Source organism: Opisthocomus hoazin, chromosome 5 (genome assembly GCF_030867145.1).
Source record: "Opisthocomus hoazin isolate bOpiHoa1 chromosome 5, bOpiHoa1.hap1, whole genome shotgun sequence".
NCBI lineage: Eukaryota > Metazoa > Chordata > Aves > Opisthocomiformes > Opisthocomidae > Opisthocomus > Opisthocomus hoazin.
In genome coordinates this window covers 35,133,716-35,158,090 of record NC_134418.1, presented here as the reverse complement: position 1 = coordinate 35,158,090, position 24,375 = coordinate 35,133,716, and the positions used below count along the sequence as shown (strand labels likewise).

The window sequence follows — 24,375 nt, the reverse complement described above, 5'->3', positions numbered from 1 at the left end:
GCTGAAAAAAAAAAAACAACCAAAAAACCCCCCTCAAACAAAAAGCAACACCTTCCCCAGCCCCCCTACACTTTACACCCACTCCACAGCCAGATCAGAAAAAAACCCAGCAATGCAGACAGCCTCTTGGCTTGGTTATGTGTTTTTTTAATCACACACAGGCAAAGATGCTGATCACTAACCTGATGTTTAACAATCTGTCCTAGTGCTAGATTTAAATCCACCTGGCATTTCCCAAACAGTTTGAGGTAGCTGCTACTTCCAGGCATTGCTTTGGTTTGCAGTCTGTTTGAGAGTTCAAGTTCTATCAATCCAGTTTCAAATCTCACAGCTCGCATTGAGGGAGTTGTAGCCGTCACTTGAATTCCCTAATGAATAAGGAAAGTACAAAGTTATCAGGATCTGGTTCACTTGAATTCCCTAATGAATAAGGAAGGTACAAAGTTATCAGGATCTGGTTCACTTGAATTCCCTAATGAATAAGTACAAAGTTATCAGAATCTGGTTCAGAGACATACAGAGAAGGGGAAGAAAACCACAGACCTCTCCCCCCCTCCCCCGCACTGTGCATAATAATTTTTCGCAATGCAATGCCACTAAACTATTTTAAAAGATTACAGGAACCAAACTTAAGGTCTTTTTCTTCATGCAGAGTATTCCTGATTCAATAAGCTTTGAGGTGAAAACCCAAAAGCCATTAATAACATCTAGGACCCCTATTTTGTCATCGTAAGATTACCTTAAACTGTAGGCTCAGTGAGTAAAGAAGAATTTTTGGTTTTTCTCCATCAGTTGTGCCATCATGTTCATTCCAAAGAGGTATTGGCTGCTCCCCTCCTGTACACATTAAATACAGTCATTCAGAGTTAACAAAGAAAACATTTTAAAACAAATAGATATTAAAAAAAGTGACAGTGAATTAAGCCTCATTTTCAACAGTGACTAGTTGAAGATTTATAAAAACAAATATCGGTTGAGGATGGAAGACATCACTGCAGTTTCAGCTTGCTACATGTAGTTCATGGCTCTCTACAAACAATTGAGGTAGAGAGCCATGTTCCTCCCTTCTGGGAAACTTTCCACAGGAAGGCACAAAGCCTGTAAGGGGTAACACCTATTTTTCAAAAAGGCATTCTTTGCTTCCTGCACCAATGTATCTCCTAATTATCTGACGGGAAAAATTAAACCCTTGACTGAATACTGTGCGATGGCAAGAGGAAAGAGTATTCTGTGTTTTATTTTTGTTTTGTTTTTTCATTTTTGTGCTTACTTCCTCATCCTAGCACCTTTCATCCCAAGTTACATATCCCCATAGGCCCTAACCTGAAGAAGCAATCCTGGTTTAAATTCTCCTTGAGATTTCATCTATATTCAATCTGAGTTTATAGGAAGGGCTTGTTGCTGTAAAAGGCCAAGTCACTAATTCTCTCCATATATGCCAGTTCTTCTAATTACAGTTACTTGGTGGTAAGAGCAGGCAGTCACATCATGGATTAAAACCAACCAACCAAAAAACAACAGTAAATTTTTATCACTCCATTTTGTATCTGGATGTTTTTCTTCTCCAAATAGACTTAATAACCTCCTCCTCTTTTTGTTGGTGTCCTCCATCCACTCCTCCCCCCCCCCAATATTCTTAACTACAGTGTAACCTAAGGGTTTTGAGCAAGATAACTAACTCATCTGTCACATATTCTGCACGTGCATATTAGAGGCTATTTTTGCAACGCCATTTCTTTATGAAGTTTGTAAAGCATTTGCCAGTTAAAAGAAGAAAAAAGAAAGAGAATAGGTATTACTTTTAAATAAAATTTCTCCATCTACTCTCTCACTTAAGGGAGCATAATTTTCTTGAATGAAACTAAATTGGAAGTAGGATTTAAATCTTTACATAAACCAGTGCAAAAAAGCGATATGAGTCTGAAAGCAGACACCAGCTGTCTTTAAATCAACAGTGCCCTCAACCTGCAGATGGAATTATTACAAACTGCTTTGTTCATTAACTAGCTTTTAATCTCTGCAACTTCACCTTAAGTAATTGGTACTGACCCAGTTTTTATAAAAGGGTAATATGCAATCAATATTTTAGTGCAACAGAAACCATAATTAGAAAAACCACTTTAATATATTACACCAACATGGATTCAAGTAAATTACTTTGCTGCAAGCCAGAAGGACAAAAACTATTTTCCACCCCCATTGTGCTGCATTCAGCACCCAGCCCCAGGGATTGCTGGCACCTGACCACATTCCTGCTGAATTACCACAATATGGAAGGTAGCAGTCACATTCCAAAAACCATCAGGCTGCTACTTGCAATACAAATTTATAGTCTGGAAAAGCAAAGAACCAGCAACAGTAATAAATTCCTCACATAAAAACATAGGAGAGAGTGAACTCTGAAGACTGACAAACGTTGTAAATGAAATCTAATATAGGTTTCCTGTTTTACCACTTTATACTCCTCTATAAAAACTGTTTTAATAGAACAGTGACAGCAGTTGAAGGTTTATTTTTCCCCTAAGTGTTCTCTTACTACCCAGTGCTATACATTTTGCCTGGAAGAAACATCAGGCTGTTTAAAATTTGTTTCTTCCTACCCTTCAGGGATTCTGACATTTTCCATTTTCTCCACTGCACCTTCTAACTCCCTTGAGGGCATGTCATCTGGACCTGCACATTTCTTTTATGTACGTTTATCTCTATTTGTATGCATGAATGCGTATGTGTGGTGAGGCACTGGAACAGGTGGCCCAGAGAACCTGTGGACACCCGCTCTCTGGCAGTGTTCAAGGCCAGGCTGGACTGGGCTCTGAGCAACCTGGTCTGCTGGGAGGTGTCCCTGCCCACAGCAGCGGGGTTGGAAGTAGGTCCCTTCCAACCCAAACCATTCTATGATTCTGTGAATACATATATACACACAGAGGTATATGAAAGGAGTGTGTAGATGCACACATAGACACCCCTTTCACTTGGTTACCACCTTTAGTTTATCTTTCCTCATGATGTTTCCAACTATTAATGAATCTTTCCACTAAAAATTAGCTGTATTTCTACAACAGCCTTTTAAGATAACTGTAAAAGTGTTACAATCAAACTACTGGAAACATCACCGGCTTTGAATATTTACTCACAGTCATCGTCCTGTAACATTCTCTCTCAAACATACATCCTTCTTCCGCTAAAAATGTAAGTAATAAAATTCATCTTCCCTTGATTTCCCTTGGTTATTTTACTTACCTTTTGACTTCTTAATAATAATTTCTTAGTAGACAGACAATACTTCTTATTAATTATTGCTTTTCTTTTTTCTAATTCATTTACTGCTTATCCCCATCTGCCAGTTCTTATTCTGACCTAACAAACACAACACTTGTACAGTTTCTTTACTTATTTGCTTTTCTGTTCATCTCATCTGTCATGTAACATCCACAGTAAATTACATTCCTGTATTTTTTTTAAACTACCAAACAATAACTAATTTGTCAAGCAAAGCTTCTAGTCTTCACACTTCCCCTCAGAGTAGCCACCTGTCAGAAAAAATCGTATCATTTTGTACTATTTTTTCCAGTCCGTGGGGTGATAGAACTTGTTTGCTCAAATTAAATACCATTGCATGGCACAAGTTATCAGCTTTTCGGTTTGCTTTCAGTTCTTGAACACAGACCAAGTGCCTAACAGTAAGAACTAGAAAGTGAGTGGATCTACTTTTAAATGCTGGGCAAACTGTGATTCCAGCAGATATACAGAGTTTTTTATGTAAGAAAACAAATGTGTTGTAACTTTGGCTGTTTACTCAAACAGATGAACACACAATTCAGTATGCAATTTCCATTGCATGCTGCAAAAGAGACAGCACCGAGTGATTTTGCAGCTGTTCTCTAATTGGGTTTTTAATGACAACGCTATTTTTCTTCTGAATTTTTTTTGAGAACAGAAGCCAGTCTAAATGACAGAAACAAAACAGTCATTTCTGCAGTATACAGCATCATACACAAAACTACCTAATGAATAGTCAAATGCCCTTTCCTACAGTTCTGAACCACATTATCTGCAAAGAGTTGAAGAGCTAGGAATCAGGAGATACCAAGTAATATTGAGACTGTTTTCCCTGGACACAGCTGTTTTCCTTTAAAAGAATACGTTGACATTGTTTTACAAAATGCAGTATCATGTACAGGTGAACAAAGCGAATACAGAAAGTAAGCCAGCCAAGGTCATGTCATAGACAGACACAGAGGCTAGTGTCCAGAATGACAAACTACCCTGCTTCCCAATAAAGCATCTTGTTTCTGATAGAGCTACAAAAATTTCTTTCAATTCAAACTCCAGCTCTGCTGCTTGCTTCTCGCTGCTGCTTGGAGTCCTAGATGCGAAATGATGGTGTCTGTGAAATAAATAGCCATCCTACCCTGAGAACTATATAACGTTGCCATCAAACAAGGTTTAAGGATTAAACTTATTTAAAGTTGGGTTTCAGTGTTCTGCTTACCTGAAACCTTCTGTATGACTTCATTTACTTCCTTCATGAACACTTTTTGCACAAATACCAAATGATTTAAAAGATCAGTTGTGAGATTATGTTCGAAGGAACCAACCTGCAGAAATATAAAATTTTAGAACAAAACTTTAAGACAATTACAGTACCTACATTTTCAAAACAATGCATTTCTAGTTTTCAGGCATATCTTCTCAAGTACAATTATATCATTGTTGGCATAAAAAAAAGAACATTAAATAGTTTCATTCTGCAATTTTTCTGCTGTCAATGCCTATCAGAAAACTGAAGGGCATACACTATTATGTGAAAAAGTTTTTCTCCTGCTTAAGTTTAGCTTAGACAACAAAATGCAGGATTTGATTAAGGTTCATGAAAGATGCAAAATGCTACAGATAGTAATTATTATTACAGATAGTAAATCATTATCACAACAAAATAGAACTGAGCTGTTAATCTCTAAAAATGCATCATTCCAGTTACTGTAGATGAACAAGTTTACTGATATCTTCAATGGTAATCTTACTATGAGTCCCATCTAATCTTAAAGAATATTCCTAAGGAACTGGAATCTGCCTAAGATTGTTTAAATTTGCATTACAATTTTTAAAATAAAATTAAAATACAAATATTTTCTAAAACTACCGGGACTTGGATTCTGCCTTTGCTAAGCAGCCCTTCCCTTTTGTTTTACATACTGAACAAACCCTAAGGTCTTTCTTCAGCCAGGAAATAACTCAAATGGGTTGAACAAAGAGCAGCACCTAATTAAACTTCTCCCATAAGGATGCAAACATCAGAAGTCTCAATTACAAATATGCTAGACTATTTTTCTGACTAAAGAACTACAGTTAGTAGAAAAGTCCCGCTCTTCCCCACCAAACAGGTTTCTTTGAAGCAGCATCACTTTTCTCTCTGTGAACAGTAACTGTGGAAACTGGTACACAAATAGAACACTCTGTGTGGAACAGAAAATTTTAAATCATTTACTAAGGTTACATATAGCTTCTCCTATCTATGGAGCTGTCTAATAATAAAAAATAAAACAGTTAAAAAAATTGTTTTAAAATTTTTCAGTATTTTTTTTGCAAAATGTAAGACATTATCTGATGTGTCAGCATAAGCTTTCAGTTTAAAATTACACTTTGACACATCAGCATAATATACTTTTGTCTGCTTCACTGATGAGAACTATTGTCTTTTCAAAAAAAAGTTTCTAAACATATCTTCCTTATTTATTTGCACAAAATAACATCTTCAAAATCCTCCAATATAGTGGTCTTGACTGCTTAATATGTTGGTTGCTCATGAAACTTTGAACTGAGAAAGTTCTATTTCACTGCCACACAATTACAAATGCTATATTTGGATCAATGTGTAAACCTGAGAGTTCTGGAATAGGCAGATTATTAAAATAACATGAAGATGCACCTCAAGAAATGTAACACAATTGAAATAACTCAAGTTATCAAAGATGACTACCGTCTGCAACACCTACTTCAGCTACACAACGTAAGTAGTTCCCCTGTAGATAATAGCCTTGCTTAGCAGGTAGTTCATCTATGCTCCAAATTTGGTCTGAGTAAGTATCATGTTCTTCCATGATATATTTGCCTGACATAGTGACAGGAGGAAGGTTGAGACTTGCTGAAGGAGGAATGGTTGACATATCAGTGGCAGAGACTTTTGAAGTGAAGCGCAATCTGTGACTTGGAAGCTCAAAATTAAATCTAGTTTGGGCACCTGTAAGGGAAGACATGGAAATAAAAGACATGGACTGGCAAAAGAATCTTTTATTTATCCTTGAATTTAAGAACACTCTTGGAATAAAAAAAAAACCTTTAAAATGTTATTGAAATGCACAGATCTCTACAGCTGTAAATATCCACCCACATGATTCTGGGTTTTCTTAATTTTTAAAGAAAATGAAGACTTCACTGTAATCAGATGGAGAAGGGAGTCATACAGACCACCTCATCTGTACTGAGGCCCTGTAAGACTATTCTTAAGTAGCCTTATGAATCAGAATTCAATTCATCAAGGATCACAAACTGATTTTCGCAGAAGGAAGCTTCATATGAATGCATACATGTCTTCACCTGCTCTTGTATTCTGCCTCTGGCAATCATGTATAACAACAGTGTAAATTCTCTATATGGCCCCATGTGATTGAAGTCCACATTCAAAAAAATAAGCTGATAGCAACAGATTCAAAGCTCTAGCTATACAACTCAACAGATACATCAAGTCCTCCTGGATGCTTCTAGCAAGGCCAAACTAAAAGTCACAATGTTTTTAATATTTCAGAGAACTGTTACCTGTCATTCCATGACTCCTCATTCTTCCCATCTTATACTCGGCCTTCAGAGAGGGCAAGAGCGCTGCTCCAATAGCTATACCATCTATCATGGCACTGAATTTAAGAACTATAGGCTTCTTTTCTAAGCCTTCTGGCAGCTGTGGAAATTCATTTGTTTCAACAGGTGTTTGATTAATACTTGTTGGAGTCTTTTCAGAGGGCAGAGGAGTTGCAACATCTTCTTTGGTAGGCTGGGGCCTATTTACCAAGACAAAGACCAGAAAATACTTTTTGTTATTCTAACATTATACATGACAAGCCTGACTCTCCCACATACATTCAAAGTAGCACAAGCCCGTAACGGGATGGTGAGCAGCAGCATTCAGAAGTGCCACGCAAGGAGCACTTACGCAGTTGATGGTTGCCTGATGAGATCTGAAATCTGCTTGGAGAGCTGGTGAGAACTGCGCACCATCATGCTGTGCAGCGTGGCAGGGTGCTGAGGAATGTTGATGCTGATGGCTCCAACTTTGACCACAGCAGCGTTGTTCGTTTTCAGCCCTCTCTGGGCACTATACAGGGCCTGGGATTTGGCAATACTGCATTTCACAACAGTTCTAACAGAAAATGAAATAGGATTTACTTGCACATCAATCAGAACAGTTACAGTTTTATGTTAAAATGGGATTTCAAGTGTTAGCCGAATTTTAATCTATTCAAATCAGTAATTTTTTTTATGAACTACATACACATTCCTTTTTCTTTCACTTTACACACACACAGATGCACTACATGCCACAAACAACTACACTACATTTAAGAGAACTACAGGTCATGCATTGCAAAAACACCAGTTAAACTGCTATTCTTGCATAATGTAAGATCATTGGAGTTTATACACACTAGGCCGCACACACAGAGACAAATTTTCACACATGGTAACAAATAACAGCCTTCAATTTCAACTCCTTTTTAGGAATGAAGTTGCACCATCTTTTCGTAAGAAGACTTAGTAAAATCTGATATCAGTAACCTAAAAGGGCAATGGAGGAAATACTCACTTCGCAATAAATACATAGCAAGTGATAAATGGGTTTGTGAATTGATAGCGATGTTCAACTGATATATACTATACCAAAATATGAAGTCTAAACTTTATTTCAATGTTAAGTAGGATATGGTTCACTATGGTTACCCAAGATTCAAATGCAACTGCACAAAGCTGACAGTTTTTGATGCAAAAATGAAATTTTGGCATATCAGAATTCACTAAGCTCCTATTAAAAAAGATACATGAGGTAACACATTAATGTTTCTCAATGTATGCAATGGAAGTATATTAGGTAGCCAGCACAGAATATTAAAGCCTCAAAGAGAAAGACATATAGTTATGAAGATGTAGTACATTAGCTAAAATGTCTGAAAAATAGAGTCTGTAACATTGCAACATTCAATGAAAGTTTCTCAAATACTTGACCTAAGGAGCATAACTAAAATACTTTCTGTATCATGATTTAAATTGTTCTATAGACAGTTTGGTTCATGGTGAAAACTACAATATTCTATGAATTCTACTTCCTAAGTAATGTTTCTTCTGTGAAGCCCTAACACAGGGCTCCTTATTATTCTGATGTTAAAATGTCAGCTAGCCCAAAGCATCCCAGGTATAGAAATAAACAAACCAAAACGCAACACCCCCCCCCACACACAAACCCCACACATCATCCTTCTGCTTATAATGAAGAAATACACAGAACTGTAATGCATCCACAGGCTTATCAACAGCAGACTAATTTACTGAAGCTCTAGAAACATTTTCATACTTTCAGAGCTACGCAAGAGCTACAAGCAACTTAAAGCAGTTACAGATTAATATTTTAGGGTAGACTATCAAGTAGAAACAATTGCAAAATGTTTGATGAATTTACACTAATATGAAGGAGGAAACAAATCCCAATTCACAAGTATTTTCAGACAAACACTATACAAATAAAAATTACTTAAGAAAAGGGCAGACTTATTTTAATCCACTTCTTTAAAAGAAAAAAAAACTATGATTATCTCTCTGTTCATGTTTGCTTATTTCCTCCTCTCTTCCCCCTACCATTCTGACTGAACTATTGTGAAGCCAACCAAGAATACATTTTTCCCCCATCTGTAACACAAAATACCACTACATTAGCTGTTCAAGCATCACAAGAACAACTTCCAGCTTAAGGGAAGTTGCAAGATCTCTTTCCTGACCAGTATCAGACAGACAGTCTAGTCTTCACCTGTCTTTGTATAGGAGTTAAAAGTAAATCTAGTTGGAGTTAAATTCTGTACTGAATTTACAATCAGTTCTGAACATGGGAATTCATACCATTTTAAGCACTTCTTTAAAAAAAAATTACACTAATATAGCTGTTGCAGGAGAATCAGATTTCATCAAGATTAACTGTGCTTCTCTGCTAAGGTATTTCCATATTTCATGCAACAAATGAATTTTGCTGTCACTTCTCTGGTCCACAAAAAGCCTATTTCCACGATGGAATGAAATGCAGAATGACTGTGTAGCTATACATTTATTTGGAATAAGCACTGCATATTATATATCTGCAGTTTGTTTACCTATGGTGATATGCCTATAACAGATCTGGTTGAATATTATTAAAATCATTAATTAATATTTAAGTTATATACTAGTAATGCATTCAGAATTAACTCTACGTTCTCGCATCAATTCCATAAATAATCACTCTCCAGACAAACTTGTGCAAAAAAAAAAAAAAAAATCTTTGTCCCACTACAGAACTGGCTACAAGGCCACCACTCAACCTAACAGATTTTTGTGAATGCTAGAAAAAGAGGGGAAAAAATGTCAGCAGGAGGCCAGTAACACATACAGGAACTACCACACTAAGTCAGATGAAGATTTGGGCAGTAGTAGATGCTTTGGATGTAAATAAAGTGATCCTTCCCCTAACCCAGCCATCAGGTGGTTTCCTTCTGAGCCAGCAGCTGCATTGCGTTCATGACTCACCACCAGACCTACCCTACATATATTCGTCCAATCCTGTTATCATTTATACTTTTGTTGACCACATCATATGGCACTAATTCAACTGTTCAGCGGTGAACCATGCAAAAAAGTACTTTCTTTTGCTGGTTTAATGTTGCTACCAGACAAAAAGGAACAAAAACACGAGTAACTGCTTATCTGTTTTCTTTACACCGCTCGCAGTTTTACAGTCCATCACCTCTCCTTCCAGAACTACCATCTATAAGGACATTTTAAAGTTTGTCTGTATTATCACAACACTGAATATACACAAAAGCTGTAACAAACAGCAGTTGTACTAAGTCCTTCTACAAGATATGCACCGGTGGCCTAAAGCAGCAGAAGAAACCCATGCTCAGAACACTGCTTGGGGGGGGGGGGGGGGGGGGGGGGAAGAGGAGGAAAAAAATAACAGAGACCCTCACAATTTTTGGCTACATAACTTTTCTTCGCAGAGTACTGCGGGGTCATTTTGTAACAGGGCTTCTAGGTTAGCAGCATACCATTTCCCACCTTGACAACTACTTCAGTGAGACCCTCTGGACTTTAGCATTAGATAGTAAGAAAGCAACTAGAAATAAAACATTGCATCTTTCATGAGAGAAAAGACCTACACTCACACATAGGGATCTGGGGGACATGAAGATGGTCACCTTCATTAGCAGTAGGTGCACAGGCACAGTTTTAATGAAAACATTTTGTGTTAACATAGCCTGGTCAGCATGCCTAGTAATTAAACCCACGGAGGTAAAGACAAAAGGAATGGTCCTGCGCATGCTGAAATCACAGCAGGTACTATCACTCCAAGCACAGCAGTTCCTTACCACGTTCAAAGCAAATCTAACCTGTCTGTTCTTTTACATTTATCAGCTTTATTTCACCTCATTAAAATAACCATGGAAGCAGAGCTAACGAACTTAACAGCCAGTGAAACCATTCTAGCATTACAGTAGTGACTGTATAGTGTAGTACCTGCCCCTAAAGCTAGATTGTTAACATTTACAAGGGCTGTTTTTGACAGGCTCCATTTAAAGCTTATCTAGGTAATATTAGATGTTAAACTAAAACGTCTTCAAGCAACATCTGCCTACACAATCACACACAGCAGGAATGCAGCCATTAGCTACACAACACAGAGTTAATTGCAAGACTATTAAATGTAATAATACGACATACAGAAACTCTTGTTTGGCTGTGCTTGTAGGAGATGTAGGAAAATCCTCCAGTCTACAGATGAAGATTGAAGAGAAAGCAAGAAAAACAAAAACAAAGCAAATAAAGAATAAACATTCATGCAAAATTAGTCAGTTAATTACTTGTAACCCACAATATGACACCTTTAAGTTTACCAAGTTGAAGGTTTTGGCTTTGTTATGGTTTGTCATTTGCTGCTGCTGCTACTATTGTTAAAGATTTATCATTGTTTACCCCCTTTTTGTCCCCTCCCTATACAGAAGCTCAGTAATGTTATGACTTAACAGACATGAAGAACCTCAGCTGCCTTCAGAAACCCTACAAGGCTGTCAGATTAGAACGTTTATTTATCCCTCTGAAACACACTTATTGGAAGCAATTTAACTGGGGAAATTGATAAAACTCTATATGCTTTCACTTCCAAAACTAAACAGGAATTAAAAAGAGAGACTCAGGTCAAATTATTTAGCCCCTTGTCTACAACATTAATATTCTAAAACCAGATCACATACGGAGGGTTACCCAGCTGACACTCAAACTGCGTGAGGGTGATCTATGTTAGAAAGAGCTGTAGTTCAACTGTTGTTTTGCAACTCAAACAGAAAGCAGTTCAGCTAGAAACAAAGAAAAATAATGCATGCCTTTTTTAAGCTTGTGAACCTGGCAAAAAAAAAAAACCACCCTAAAACAATGTGGATGCTGAGCAAGTCATCCAAATGTTCGTGCACAAAAAGTGATTCTCCGCCCACCACTGTCAAGTTGTGTCAATTATATAAAGGGTGGAGAATGGACATTAGAATCGTAAAAATAACACACAGAATCATGCATCATGGGAGTTCAAGAAGATACCTATGAAAGAAACAATACAGATCTTAAATAGGAATAATCAGTAGGTTAAACACTCCCTAAAAATCTTGTATGGTTTAATGGAACCTATAAGCTTCAAAAGACAATTAGAAGCATAAGAGAAACAATACACACGATGTAATAAAGTTTCTGTGTGTACACCACATGGAATAAAATTAGCGCAGAAAGCTCCGACTACATGAAATTTAATTTCTTTCTTTTACAAGAGAACCTGTCACCTACGATTTTTCAGTCAGGTCACTTGCCCATTTACACTGTGATCCTACAATCAGTTCTGAACTTATTAATACCTTTTACCAGAAATAGAAAGGAACAGGAGTATTCATATTCACATAACTATGTCTAAGACTTGTGCCATTGGGTGCTCTAGACTGTAACATACGAATACGTTCACTGTGTTCCTTATCAGCTTACTCAAATACACCTTTCTTAGAAAAACCTCCTGTCAATGGGCACATGTAATAATTAGCTTTAAGAGTCAAACTTGGGCCCAATTCCGCAACAGCTGCATGGTGGCCACGAAACCCTCTGGTTTCACAGATTCTACCTAAAACCACCACCAGTGCTTTCTCCCTATTAAGCCACATACCTTTACTGTCACACAACTGATACCACTTCCATGCACTTCAACAATTTTAAATTGTCAGCCTTCATACTTACTGGATATTTGGGGTAATTCCCTCCAGCAGGACTATATTGACACCTCCTATGTGAGCAGTGGCACATGTCTCAGTCATCTTTTGATGTAGTACATCTTTAAGAAAAAAAGATACTTCACAGGATTTCATTCAGTAAAATAGTTCCAGGTATGCCTACTGCTTTCAGTAATATAGTAGCAGGGAAATAACTGAAAAATTACAGTTTTAGTAGTCACATTAAGTAATATCAAATTTAAATTACAACAAGAAGAAAGCTTTTGAAAATTAACGGAGCAACTATCTTCTAAAAGAGTTTCCTTCACAGCATTTTCTGAAATCTTGCACCTTTTTAAAATCCTTCAGCATCTTTAAAAGAACTTGTTGAATGTTATTATACTATCCACACACGTACATAATGTACATCTATTTACAAACAAAACATATTACACATGCACATACATCACATTGGTATAGGTAGGCACACACACACAAACACGTAAAGCTGCCCCTGAATTTCATTACAGAGTACATTTTCGCTTATCCCACCTTTCATTTTTTCTTTCAGGGTGAAACTGCCATGGATTCTCTTCAGTTCGGATTCCATCGTTAGACCGCCAATGTCCGCCTCCAAGTGGGTTCGGTTCACCATGCCTATTCCGAAGACTATGAGAGTCACATGCTGTGGCTCCGAAGTCACCAGGCTGCGCTTCCTCTGCGTGTCTCTGCCATTATCCTGTTCATTCTCAAACACCACTCTACAAGAAGGTTCAGTTGGGCTTCGAACACCTGCAAAAATACAAAGGAGTTATTTAAGGATACTTTACAAGAAATCCTTGGCACACCTGATTTACATTTGTATTTGAAACCAAGGAGCACTTATCCTGCACATCAAGCAAACTCTTCCGGCAAATTATCTAGGCCTTGCTTTTTCCACTCTAATAACATTGCAAGTGAACAAATCCAAGGCACAATGGGGACAATAACGAGTGATGTGATTTCATTATTATTCATATTCTTATGTATGTTACATAAATATTAATATTTATGTGATATTATTATTATGCAATAAAAACGCTCTGACAGTTTCCAATTGTCCTGTTTCTTCTTTGATCATTTCACAGCCAAAGGTTATTATAATTCAGTTTTGGATGAGCAAGTTTTCCTTTTCAACACTCAGAACATAAAACCAATGTAAGAATCTCTGTAATATCTGAAACCATGTAAGAATATATTTTGTGCAGATATCATAGCTGTGGATGTGATATTCTGTGCATGAAAGACACTGCCCTCTGTTTAACAGAAGCTCTCATTTCACACTTTCTCAGTTTTTCATTCTTTAGCTAAAAGTGTCCAAAGAAAATATGCCTAATTAGTAACTATACCATCCCCTGCATATTTACAGCAACCCAAGTTGACCAACAAAAAGAATGATGCTAAGTCAGCTCTCAAATTTACTGCTGTGCTAAAATACATTGGAAATAGAGAGCAATGATCACCCCAGATCTCAAAGCTTTGGGTGAAATTATGGCCCAAACACCTGTAATCTTTGCTCGACTTTACCAAAAAACCCAGTATTTCATCTTTTCTTCTCTCAAAGCTAGCTTATTCTTTTTTCCTCAGTCATTTCCAGGGCAGAAATTGTCTCCCTCAGGATCACTTACGTAAGCGCTTACGTATTTTCACAGAATGAGAATACAGCATTTCCATTAGCGACTTGAAAACAAAATAGCATCTAGGGAGGAACAAACTCAATCCACTCTGCACACTATTAACCACAAAAGTCAACCTTTTAACACACCCCCCCACACAGCGCAAATCCAGGTTAACAGAGCTGCACAAGAATGTCAAGGCACTGAATGTAAAACCAATCAAGTACTAGATATTTGACTAAGTCTAGGATTGAAAGAATCCAAACATACTATAAAGTCAGGAAAGGAATTTTTTTTTTTTTGTATACCACCTTGGTGAACCAATTACAAGATTCCCCCCAATCCTCACCACTTGCCCCTCTGATCCAAGTTAGATGGGGTGGGTAACTTTCAAAAACTGCCTTATGATCAAACTTTAGAAGAATACACTTGTGCAAAAGCATGCACTCTCAATTATTTGCATTCATGAACTATTTTACCTGTTGGCCCGAAAGTTTCAGAAGACTTTTCTAAAATCCCAGTTGGATCAGAAATGAGTGAATAGAAGTTCAATAGTTTATACATATTTTGCCAGCACTCAGCAGAAGGTTCACTCTGTTCCGACACGGTAATAGAGTCAGAGTCATCCATATGAATAGTCATGTGATCAACTACATCTTTTGAACCTTTCCTGGACACTTTAGAAGTTCTTCTTTCTGACCTCCCCAAGGAATTCTTGTTTCGAGACTCTTTTTTATTGTTCTCGCTGTTTGTTCGTTTGTTCTTGGTGTTGTTCACTCTGTTACCTCCATTAAGACTTCCTCGAGAGCTTCGGCTGAAATCAGACGAACGGAAATCTCTGTGTTTGCGGGTTTTAAAAGTAGGTGTTGGAGAGGCTGATCCAGCTGTGTATCTGCTAAGTTTGATGTCCGTCTGTGTGGCTTTGATATCATCAATCATTGTACTGAACTGGTGAATGAGACGAACCAGTGCCATATCTACGTGCTGGCTTATGGACTGGCAAGAAATTGTAAAATTACAGTGAAAAGTATTATAGTAGCGTTTATTCAAGTCATGAAAAGAAAGGGCATTGGTGGAGTTATGAGGCGTGCACATGGATTTCTCCATTACAACAGCACTAATGCTGAAGGTTTCTAACATCAAAGCTGGTTTGAATTCAAGGGGAGGAAGACTGACAGCTCCTTGCCTAAGGAAAGAAAAGGTACAAATTACTACTCTATTTCTGTTTATGGAAGTCAAATACTTTTTGCATAGTGGTACATCTAATTTACTGGATCCAACCTTTTATTCCCCTTAGGACATAATCTTCTTACCATAGTTCTAAATATCAAAAATGAACTTCTATACTTTCATACTGCATGCTACTATCATAGTAATCATTCTGTTCTACGTAAACTTAGTTTGGCATGCAATCTTTCCACCATAACCTAAAGCTTTGCCCAAAAGTGGCAAGGGGAAGTTTCAGATTCAGCATTACACCATTTAAGAGCCTCTCAAATTTCGCTTACTTTTATTCCCAGCAGCTCTCTCTTTTCCAACCCTCAATTTTCAAAAGTAGATGAGGTTTAAATACTTAAAGTTTCCAAACGATTCCATAGGAAGATTAAAAAAAAAGGTAAATATTCTAACAGGAAGAGACAACAGATAAGATTAAAAGAATAAAAAATTGCTCCTTATTGTATGGAAGTGCTTTGGAATTCTGTGTCTTCACATGAAAAACCTAATATCTGTTCTTTAACCAATACACACATTTTCAAATACCTCACAACACACCTTCGAGCTCGTTTGCTTTTTCTTTCCTTTGCTGTATCCGAATCAACAATATCTGCTCTTAGGCAGTCCAAAGTTCCTGAGAATGAAAGGTACTCTCCAAAGTACATTCTGTAGCAGAGTGGCATTGTATCCTGAGACTGAATTCCCGTATAACTTAGCAGAGGTTTGAAAACAACCTACAAAACAAAACCCACTGATGTACTACTTTTTGTTTAGATTATTCCTATATCCTTGCTCCATTGTTGATCTACAATATTTACAATGTCAGCTACATAATACAGAACATTTTAAAGTTTTATTGACAGCGTAAAACAGAAAAGAAGGGGGATAAAAAGGAGCAGCTTCATGAACTTTGAGTAAAAAAATTGACTACACAGCAAGCTAGCATTGAATGCTTAGCTGCAGGAGCAAGGTTTCTGCATGTTCCCCCCAGTCGAAAGCACTCTGGAGAACTAGGCTGCTCTCATAAATGCTCCAGTATGTTCTGTGAAGTTTTAAATCGATGTTCTGTTAATCACCATTCATAAAGTTTGTTATGGGACACCTCAGAGGTTTCTTGAGCCTTTTGTCTTTGCATAGGAATGCATAAGAAATGTGTACAAAACCAGGATAACGTTTTCATCATTGTAAGATCTAATTTTTTGTTAAAAGTACTAACTGTTTTTTTCTACGAAACTCCCAAATACACCAACAAACCACCCCTACCTGTGCATCTGCTAGCTGGACAGCAGGAAATCCCTGGTTACCCTCTTCTACACCTGCAATGTCATCCTGGCTGGTGCTGTGCTGTGAGTGTGTGCCATCCAGGGTGTTCTGGTCACTAGACAAAACTGTGTTGAAGTCTGAAGCAGAGGGTATTGTAGGAAGATTGGGTGCCACACCTAAAACATAAATACCCATGGAACACTAACACCACAGCAAATTTTAACACCACCAACTCTATTAATTCAGCAAAGTTAATTACATAGAAACACATGCCATACACATAGAAAGTGAGAGTCCTAGTCACCTCTATAACCTCACAAAAGTGGCATTCAGGATAAAGAAACAGTCTGATATTGCCGAAACAGGTAATAAATAGAGTCCAATTCATACTTGGAAAGCACAAAAATATTTCCTTCTTTTTGCTCTCCTTCCCAAGGCCTTTTGACTGTATTGCATTCTATAGGGTAACTTCAGTCCTGTTTAAACTGAAATAGTCATAGGCTGAGTAGCCTATACCACCAACAAAAACCAAAGATTACGCACAGTTGCAGATACTTGTTGTCAGCTTTCAACGTGCTATAAGCCTCTCGGTTTTATTAGTTCCAATGCAAGATCCACTAATTAGATCTCTGCTCTTTGTAAAAATGGCTATGGACAACCGCTTCCCTGCAAGTTGCTCTGTTCACGAACAGACTTGCAGCACAAGGGCAGAGTGATGCTGAATCACCTGCAACTTGGATCTGGACTTGACTCAGTCTCCATGAGACAGAGTTGCTCTGCCAATGTAAATTAATCCTGATTCTTCAAAACTCAAGTTTACCGCACTTAGAGAGCCATGACTACAGGCCTCCACAGGAAAATGGTTTGGAGAGATCTGTGTCCGAGTTAAAATCACTAAGTCTAATTTCAGAAAAATGAGCTTGTGAACAAACCGTTACATTTTCAGCAGGAAAAAATACAGCTTTTATGGGAAAAAAAAGCTATACTTCTACCCTATGATGCTTTTTGCAGAGAAACACATTCCAGTTTACAGAACAGCCATACCAGTTGAACAATAAGTACAGCACAAAGATGTTTTGCAGTATCATACTGTTTGTTCAATACTAAAACCAAATTAAAACAACTTATTATTGCCTAAGATTAATACATTATGGTTGAAAGACTGTTAATAGAAGAAACATTCAAATTCAGTGTTAGTGAAAATGAAAATTAAGATACACACATTTGAGGATTATGATGACAGGTTTACAAGAATAATAAATAGCAAGAAGTTGTAACGTATCTGTTTCTTTATTATACTTAAGACTTTCAGTAATGTGTATTTTCTTTTCCCCATTCCGTTACACTAGCTGACCACTTCCGATCACTGAAGAAGATTACTCTCAAAACAGATGTTTATGTTTACTCTCAAAATTGAACTGAGAAAGAGCAAGGATTCCAATGTACAAAATCTTCATTACAAAAACAGCAAATGCAGATTAGATTTAAAAGTAACTAACAAAATCCACGGAACTCTGCAACTAAGGATGATTCTACAGCTTAGCTTTTTGCAGCTACACATTTTTTGGAAGCTACAATTACAGTTCCAAATGTAAGAAAAAGCTAAATTTTTGGTGGCAGGGTGAAGAAAATGAAAACAACAGTTTTGCTTAAATCACATTTGTTCATTTTGCAGTTTGCTGAGAAGTCCCACAAGCAGTCTGTTGAACTTTAGTCACTTGCTCAATTAGTTTCAGAAAGAATGTGGTAAACACAGCAACAGCCAACCCACAATAATCTCTTAAATTGAGCTGTATTTAGTAATACCTGTTGGAAGACTATTGTGGCCAGATTTGGTGGCCGGACTTTCTTGTACGACGCTTCCTCTGTTGCCCACAGCATTGGACATCCAGTTATAGAAGCTCACAGAAGATGGTTCAGACAGCAAAGGATGTTCAGATAACATGTCCGTGGCCACAGTGTTCCCTATACAGATAAATCAGAAGCTTTAGTATTTGTTGTATCACAGTCAGCAAAAAACAGGAACACAGCATAATTTCCCTCACAATACCTATTTTCTGTTAAAATATGCCTAATTTTCAAGGTTTATTCCAGTAAATTACGTGTCAAGCAGACTACGGGTGCTACCACAGAAGTTATACTATGACACTAATGGATGTTGCACTACAAGTGTCTTTACATTTGTTCATGTCTACCATTAATTAGAGGAAAGGAGTCATTAAGAAACCAAAATACCTTTTTTTCTGAATAATATTTCATTCCCTGACAGCAAAGGAGAGAGGTTTTAGAGAAACTGCAGCATTAAATTTTCCTGTTTTTCTTTATACAAATTATAAGAATGCACTATGAACAATACAGAACACAAGAATTTCAATGTATGTATTTCAAGCTTCTACAAAACACATTTGTTCAAAAGACCATTGCTAAAAATCTGCAAATTATTATACACAAACTAAATTACTGGAACATTAGTTTTAGTCCACTTTTTGAGCTACTTACAAGGTCAAGAAAAAATGACAAATACAGAATGATCACTTCATTTCCTTATTCATTCAAAAAGACTCGCTTAAGTAATTCTGTATTATACTCAGAAAGTAGTAAGGCTAAGTCAAAAGAAAATATTTTATTAATATTTTTAGTTGTTATTTCTTTTCCCAACTTGACATACTCACTGTTTGCTTCTAGGAAAAAGTGCAGCAATGCCTAAGAACTGCTATTAAAAACTGTGATTCTTGTTTGGGGGGAGGTGGGATCTTAAACATAAATGATAACTCATAGTGAAAAATACAGTACCTTTTCCAAATCACCAAAATAAAATCAACCATCCCTTCCCCTCCTTTCAGCTTATTTATGCTACATCATACCTGTTCTTGTTAAAGAACTACTTTTAACTGCAGTTGTACTTCTTTGAGGAGTGCCTTCCAACAGGTTATGCAGGCTAGGAAAACTCCCAGTGAGATAGCTGAGCAGACTCTCTTTTCTTGGACTTTCTTTGACTGCCATTCCAGAACGGCCAACGTGCACTGGTGAATCTGTAGCTGTATCTCCACTAGTGTAACTTAAGGAATGATATGGATGTATACCCTTGTAGAGAAAACAAAGAAATTAATAAAGTACTGTGTAAACTGAAAAAAGGAAGCAACATCTGGTCTGCATAGGAGTTTGGCACTCAATAACTACAAAAATCTCATTCCTAGAAACTTTTGGACAAGTAGCACTTTATTTGGGGCAGGTTATACACCATCAGGTATTGTGCACTAAGATGCTATTGAATTCTTGAGTATTAAAATAATTTTATGTGTAAAAACAGTTTACAAAGCCAAACAAGTAACAAGTGGAGCTGCAGATGTGTAGAATTCATGTAAAGCAAGTTTGCAGAAGGAGCAGTACATACCACTAAATATAAGCCTCACTGGTATTTGGTCTTTGGCTGAAGACCAAATCCCTTCCATCTCTAGCATAACAGCAAGTGCAGCCTCTGGGGAAGGTGAAGAATGGAAGCTGGAGACTTCTGGCACCAAGAGGAAGGCTCCTGGTCCACCTAAAGGCTTAAAACTATGAAACAGGTTCTCTGCCCTGAAAATTAAAAAGCAGCCAGATGTGCTTTCAAGCACCTGGGCCACTTAACCATAAACCATGCAAGACCACCAGGAGGGAGCAGTAAGTGATACTAGTGGGTGACTATCTGCCACAGGGGACAAATGCGCCGATAGACGCTGGGGTACAACAAGCTGGAAAACAGCTTTGCAGAAAAGGACCATCACGAAACACATTTTTATTGTGAGGGTGACTGAGCAGTGTCACAGCGTATGGAGTCTTCCTCCTTGGAGATATTCAAAAGCTTTCTGGACATAACCCTAGGCAACTGGCTCTAGGTGGCCCTGCTTGAGCAGGGGAGTTGGACAAGACGACCTAGAGAGGTCCCTTTCAACCTCAATCATTCTGTGAAAAACCACAGCTGAAAAGGAATCAGTACAAGTCACCCAGCTGCCTAACATACATACAAGAGAAACAAATCACTTAAAAAAAATAAAACAAAACCCCAACCCCCCAAACCACAAACATTCACAGACTCCTTCTGTTCAGAAAGTAGAGTTAAAGTAAAATCTGGCAGTTTTCTGAACAGCTTGCGGAATTAAAAAAAACACACTAATTTTATTACAAGTTATTGGAGAGCTTTGCGGGTCTTAGATTTTGTACAATGATAGTTAAATTCTCATTTCTGCTTCCACAAATAGGTAAAAAGTCATAAAAGTAAATGCATATCCGTAAATGAAGCACATGTATATTCATTTTAAGCGTGGCTCTGAAGTTATTTGGCAAGAAAAACAATAAACAACATATGTAGAATACAGGCCAACTGATTGAGCATCACTTTTATAAGGTAAGGAACATACCTTCCATCTGCTACACTTCTAGTTAGTTGTAGTTACTTTTCAGACAAGTATTTATTCATCTGCAGCCTACACAATTGCTTCTAAACAGGCCAGCTACAAACCACTTCCCCTTCGTGCATGCCGCTAGAAACTTACCTTTATTTTCAGAACAGAATCACTGTGAGTGTGAGTCTTTGATAATTTCCTCATGATCTCGGCACCAGTTACAGGCCCAGAAGAGCCACCAGCAGGTGGGGGGCGATTAGCTGTCCCTTCTAGGAGCATTGTATGCTCACTGACAGTCGCTGGAACCAAGCAAACACATGTTCCAATTTTTATATACATGAGGAGCCAAGATTATCTATAATTAGGTACATTTATTTACGAGCAGTCATGAATTTCCAAACTCTGAAACACACCTACACATAGCTGTCTAGGGAATTCAAGGGAATTTTAAGACGAGTAAGAAAACCTTAGACACAGCCTTACTGGATTTTGTTTAATAATCCAAGTACAAATCTTTCTGTCCTTCTAATGTCATACAGCTGTTGCTCTGCGCTACAGATCCAAAAGAAAGTTGCCAAATTTCACTTTCTTTTGCTGACCATTTTGTGAACTAAGATGCTCACACTTGCATGAATTCCATCTACAAGTAAAAGTTTAGAACACAGCAAAATTGCCATTTCCAAAATTCTTGGTGAAATATAGAATATACGGGGGGGGGGGGGGGGGGGGGGCAGGAATTGAAATACTTCACTAATAGTCTGTTTCTGCTCAGTCAAAGCAGGCATTTTAGAGCAGGGGACAAAACCTTCCATCATACTGTATGATTATATAGAAGTTTCACACACAAACGTATTTGGTTTTGCTCTCTAAGCTGATAACTGCTGCCTGGCTTTTAACCAAAAGCAGACTGTCCTCCTGATTTTTTAAAATTATTTTTTCCTCAATGTTACATACTTGTTACTTGAGAAAAGAAAAACATAAACATTGTATTCCTGAGAACAGTATCACTGTACATAGATGCTACAAACACAAAATAACTAAATCAACTCAAGACAACAAAAAAGAGTGCTCCAACAACATGTATTTATTTATGCCCCCTCCCTTTCTGTGGTTCTTAGGTCCCATCTGTATCAAGTACAAAGCTGAATCAGTAGCTTATATTAAATCGGCAATGTGTAAGGTGGTTAACAGGAATCTTCTACAAATGAAGTAGTAAAATAAGGGAAAAAAATTATGAGAATGTGTCTTCACAAAGAACAAACAAGAAGGTAGGTTTGAAGCTATTCCTGGGAGAGTTCATAGAATTGCATGTTATAATTCTTAACTAAAGTCAGAAGCTACACAACAAAATCCTAATTCCAAGCTAGCAAATAATTAAGTTGATGTATTTTGTGTAGTAAATAATAAGACAAAGCATGTGAAGAAAGAGAAGTCTCCTGTTTTGTTTTTCCCCAAGCAAGTAATAATCATTCTAATACTATAACTGTCAGCAGCAGCTTCAAAATGAAGATAAATCTGAAAAATAAGCTTGATCATTCTATAAAAGAAGAATATAATGTATTCAAGCATTAAAACTAAAAGAAGATACAAATGCTCTTCTGAGAGGTGCTACTTGTCCCTGTGAATTTTTATGGAGACAGAAAAACACAAAAATACCTGCATCAAATTCAAACTCTGCACCATCAGCACTTGTGTCACTCTGAAGACCCCCTCCATTATCTAATCCAAGTCCATCCTCATGCTCGTGGCAGGCATTTGTCTGCAATTTCACTGGCTGAGCTGGTCTGTGTAAGCTGACGCCTTTAAAGGCTGGGGTCACCACAATGAACTTCATCCATTGCCTTGCTAAGGCAACTAGACCTTTCTTTAAGGTTACTAAGGCAGGAAGGCCATCACTCTTTAAAAAAAAAAAAAAAGCATATCACAGCATTTTGAAGTAAACTGGAAGGTAAAAAAATAAGTCAGAACTCCCTTACATCTTTGTGCTCAGGAGGCTTATGACAGAAACATGCTGGCACCGCACAACAACCACTGAGATACAAGAATCCATAGTGCTAGCAGATAAAAATTCTAGCTTTATTGAACACAATAAATACATTCATCTAAATGACCTGAGGATCTAGCCCAAGGGGCCGAAAACAAACAACAGGAAACAGGCTCATTAAATACGAAACTAAAAGTACTTAAGTAATTATGAGGCTCTGAACTATGGACTACAATTCACAACAGCACTAGATTGACTGTAGAAACAGATCTGCAATTAAAAAGATAATGTTTTTTCCATTGCTGGTAAGCAGTATTTTAAAAGCATAAGTTTGAGGCAAAAAAAAAAAAAAAAAAAAAAAGGAATGTTTTGATTACATCACTGAATTGTGCTAAAGAAAAAAGAGCTTTGTATTTTGACCACAAATCAAACAGCGCTATTTCTGCCACAAACCGTGCTATTTCTGATCACCGAGCTCTCAGCTGAATTTGTTGAAAAACATAGTGTTTAAATCTGACAGCTGTGGAATTGGATTATGAAAATGACACAAAATTAGGAACAAACACTCCTCCTTATGCCTAATATGTTTGTTCAAACAATTACTCACCACTACAATCCAGACATTTACATTCTAAAGTTACCAATAAAAAGATTAGATTCTTAAGCCTTAAAGTTTCTACAATTCTAGCTCTTTTCTTAAGCTGTCTGCATTATCCAAGTATTGCTAAAAGACATGAAAACTAGTTCTGAGGAAAGAACTTGGAATAAGCCAATCAGTGCGCACACTTGCCTTAATAATTGAGATTTACTGAATTATAAAACTACAGATGCACATTTTTACTACCTTGCTGTTACTTGTAAGAAAAAAGGCCATTAACAATTTTAAAGACATTTTTGGTTTATGATTCCTGAGGTATTCACTAACAAAATAGCTTGATAAAAATTATGCATATACACAGGCCACAACAAAAACAGCAGATCTGAAAGAAAATGAAAGGAGAGAAACCATATCTACCTATCAATTTAAGCTTATATATGAGTTTGGGTTATATTTTCTTGTTTGTTAACTTTCCTTAAACTGATATCTAATCTAAGACATTAGGAACTGATACATTTGAAACTAACACACTGAGTTATTTCCATTTTTACAGGGTAACTCACCATGGTGGCATCCTCAATAATGGAGTAATTTGCTTGATGAAGGTAATGGTGTAATATATTACAAAGTAAACAAGAAGGATTTTCTTGCAAGAAACGAGCCACTTTGGTAAGCCTGTTGTACTTGCTCCTCAGAGGAAAGTGCACACTTTTATTCTAGATTAAGAAGTAACAATTTTTCACATATG

The 24,375-nt window shown here is 37.2% G+C and overlaps 1 protein-coding gene across 12 annotated transcripts in view; it reads right to left on the bottom strand.

The window, feature by feature from the left end:
- Window positions 1-24,375, bottom strand: part of BLTP1 (bridge-like lipid transfer protein family member 1) — a 137,053-nt gene that overhangs the window by 47,058 nt on the left and 65,620 nt on the right. For 9 of the 12 annotated variants that reach the window (XM_075420927.1, XM_075420929.1, XM_075420932.1 and 6 more), the window contains 17 exons: window positions 24,191-24,343; window positions 22,702-22,942; window positions 21,196-21,344; window positions 19,528-19,747; window positions 18,470-18,628; window positions 16,664-16,839; window positions 15,959-16,134; window positions 14,665-15,371; window positions 13,083-13,322; window positions 12,559-12,652; window positions 11,014-11,064; window positions 7,208-7,414; window positions 6,817-7,055; window positions 5,997-6,241; window positions 4,493-4,598; window positions 740-837; window positions 183-368 (listed from right to left, as the gene is read on the bottom strand). In XM_075420927.1, the coding sequence (XP_075277042.1) occupies window positions 183-368; window positions 740-837; window positions 4,493-4,598; window positions 5,997-6,241; window positions 6,817-7,055; window positions 7,208-7,414; window positions 11,014-11,064; window positions 12,559-12,652; window positions 13,083-13,322; window positions 14,665-15,371; window positions 15,959-16,134; window positions 16,664-16,839; window positions 18,470-18,628; window positions 19,528-19,747; window positions 21,196-21,344; window positions 22,702-22,942; window positions 24,191-24,343 (3,447 nt within the window). The remainder of the gene's footprint in view (window positions 1-182; window positions 369-739; window positions 838-4,492; window positions 4,599-5,996; window positions 6,242-6,816; window positions 7,056-7,207; window positions 7,415-11,013; window positions 11,065-12,558; window positions 12,653-13,082; window positions 13,323-14,664; window positions 15,372-15,958; window positions 16,135-16,663; window positions 16,840-18,469; window positions 18,629-19,527; window positions 19,748-21,195; window positions 21,345-22,701; window positions 22,943-24,190; window positions 24,344-24,375) is intronic. The other 3 variants (XM_075420931.1, XM_075420936.1, XM_075420930.1) reach the window with 2 other exon arrangements.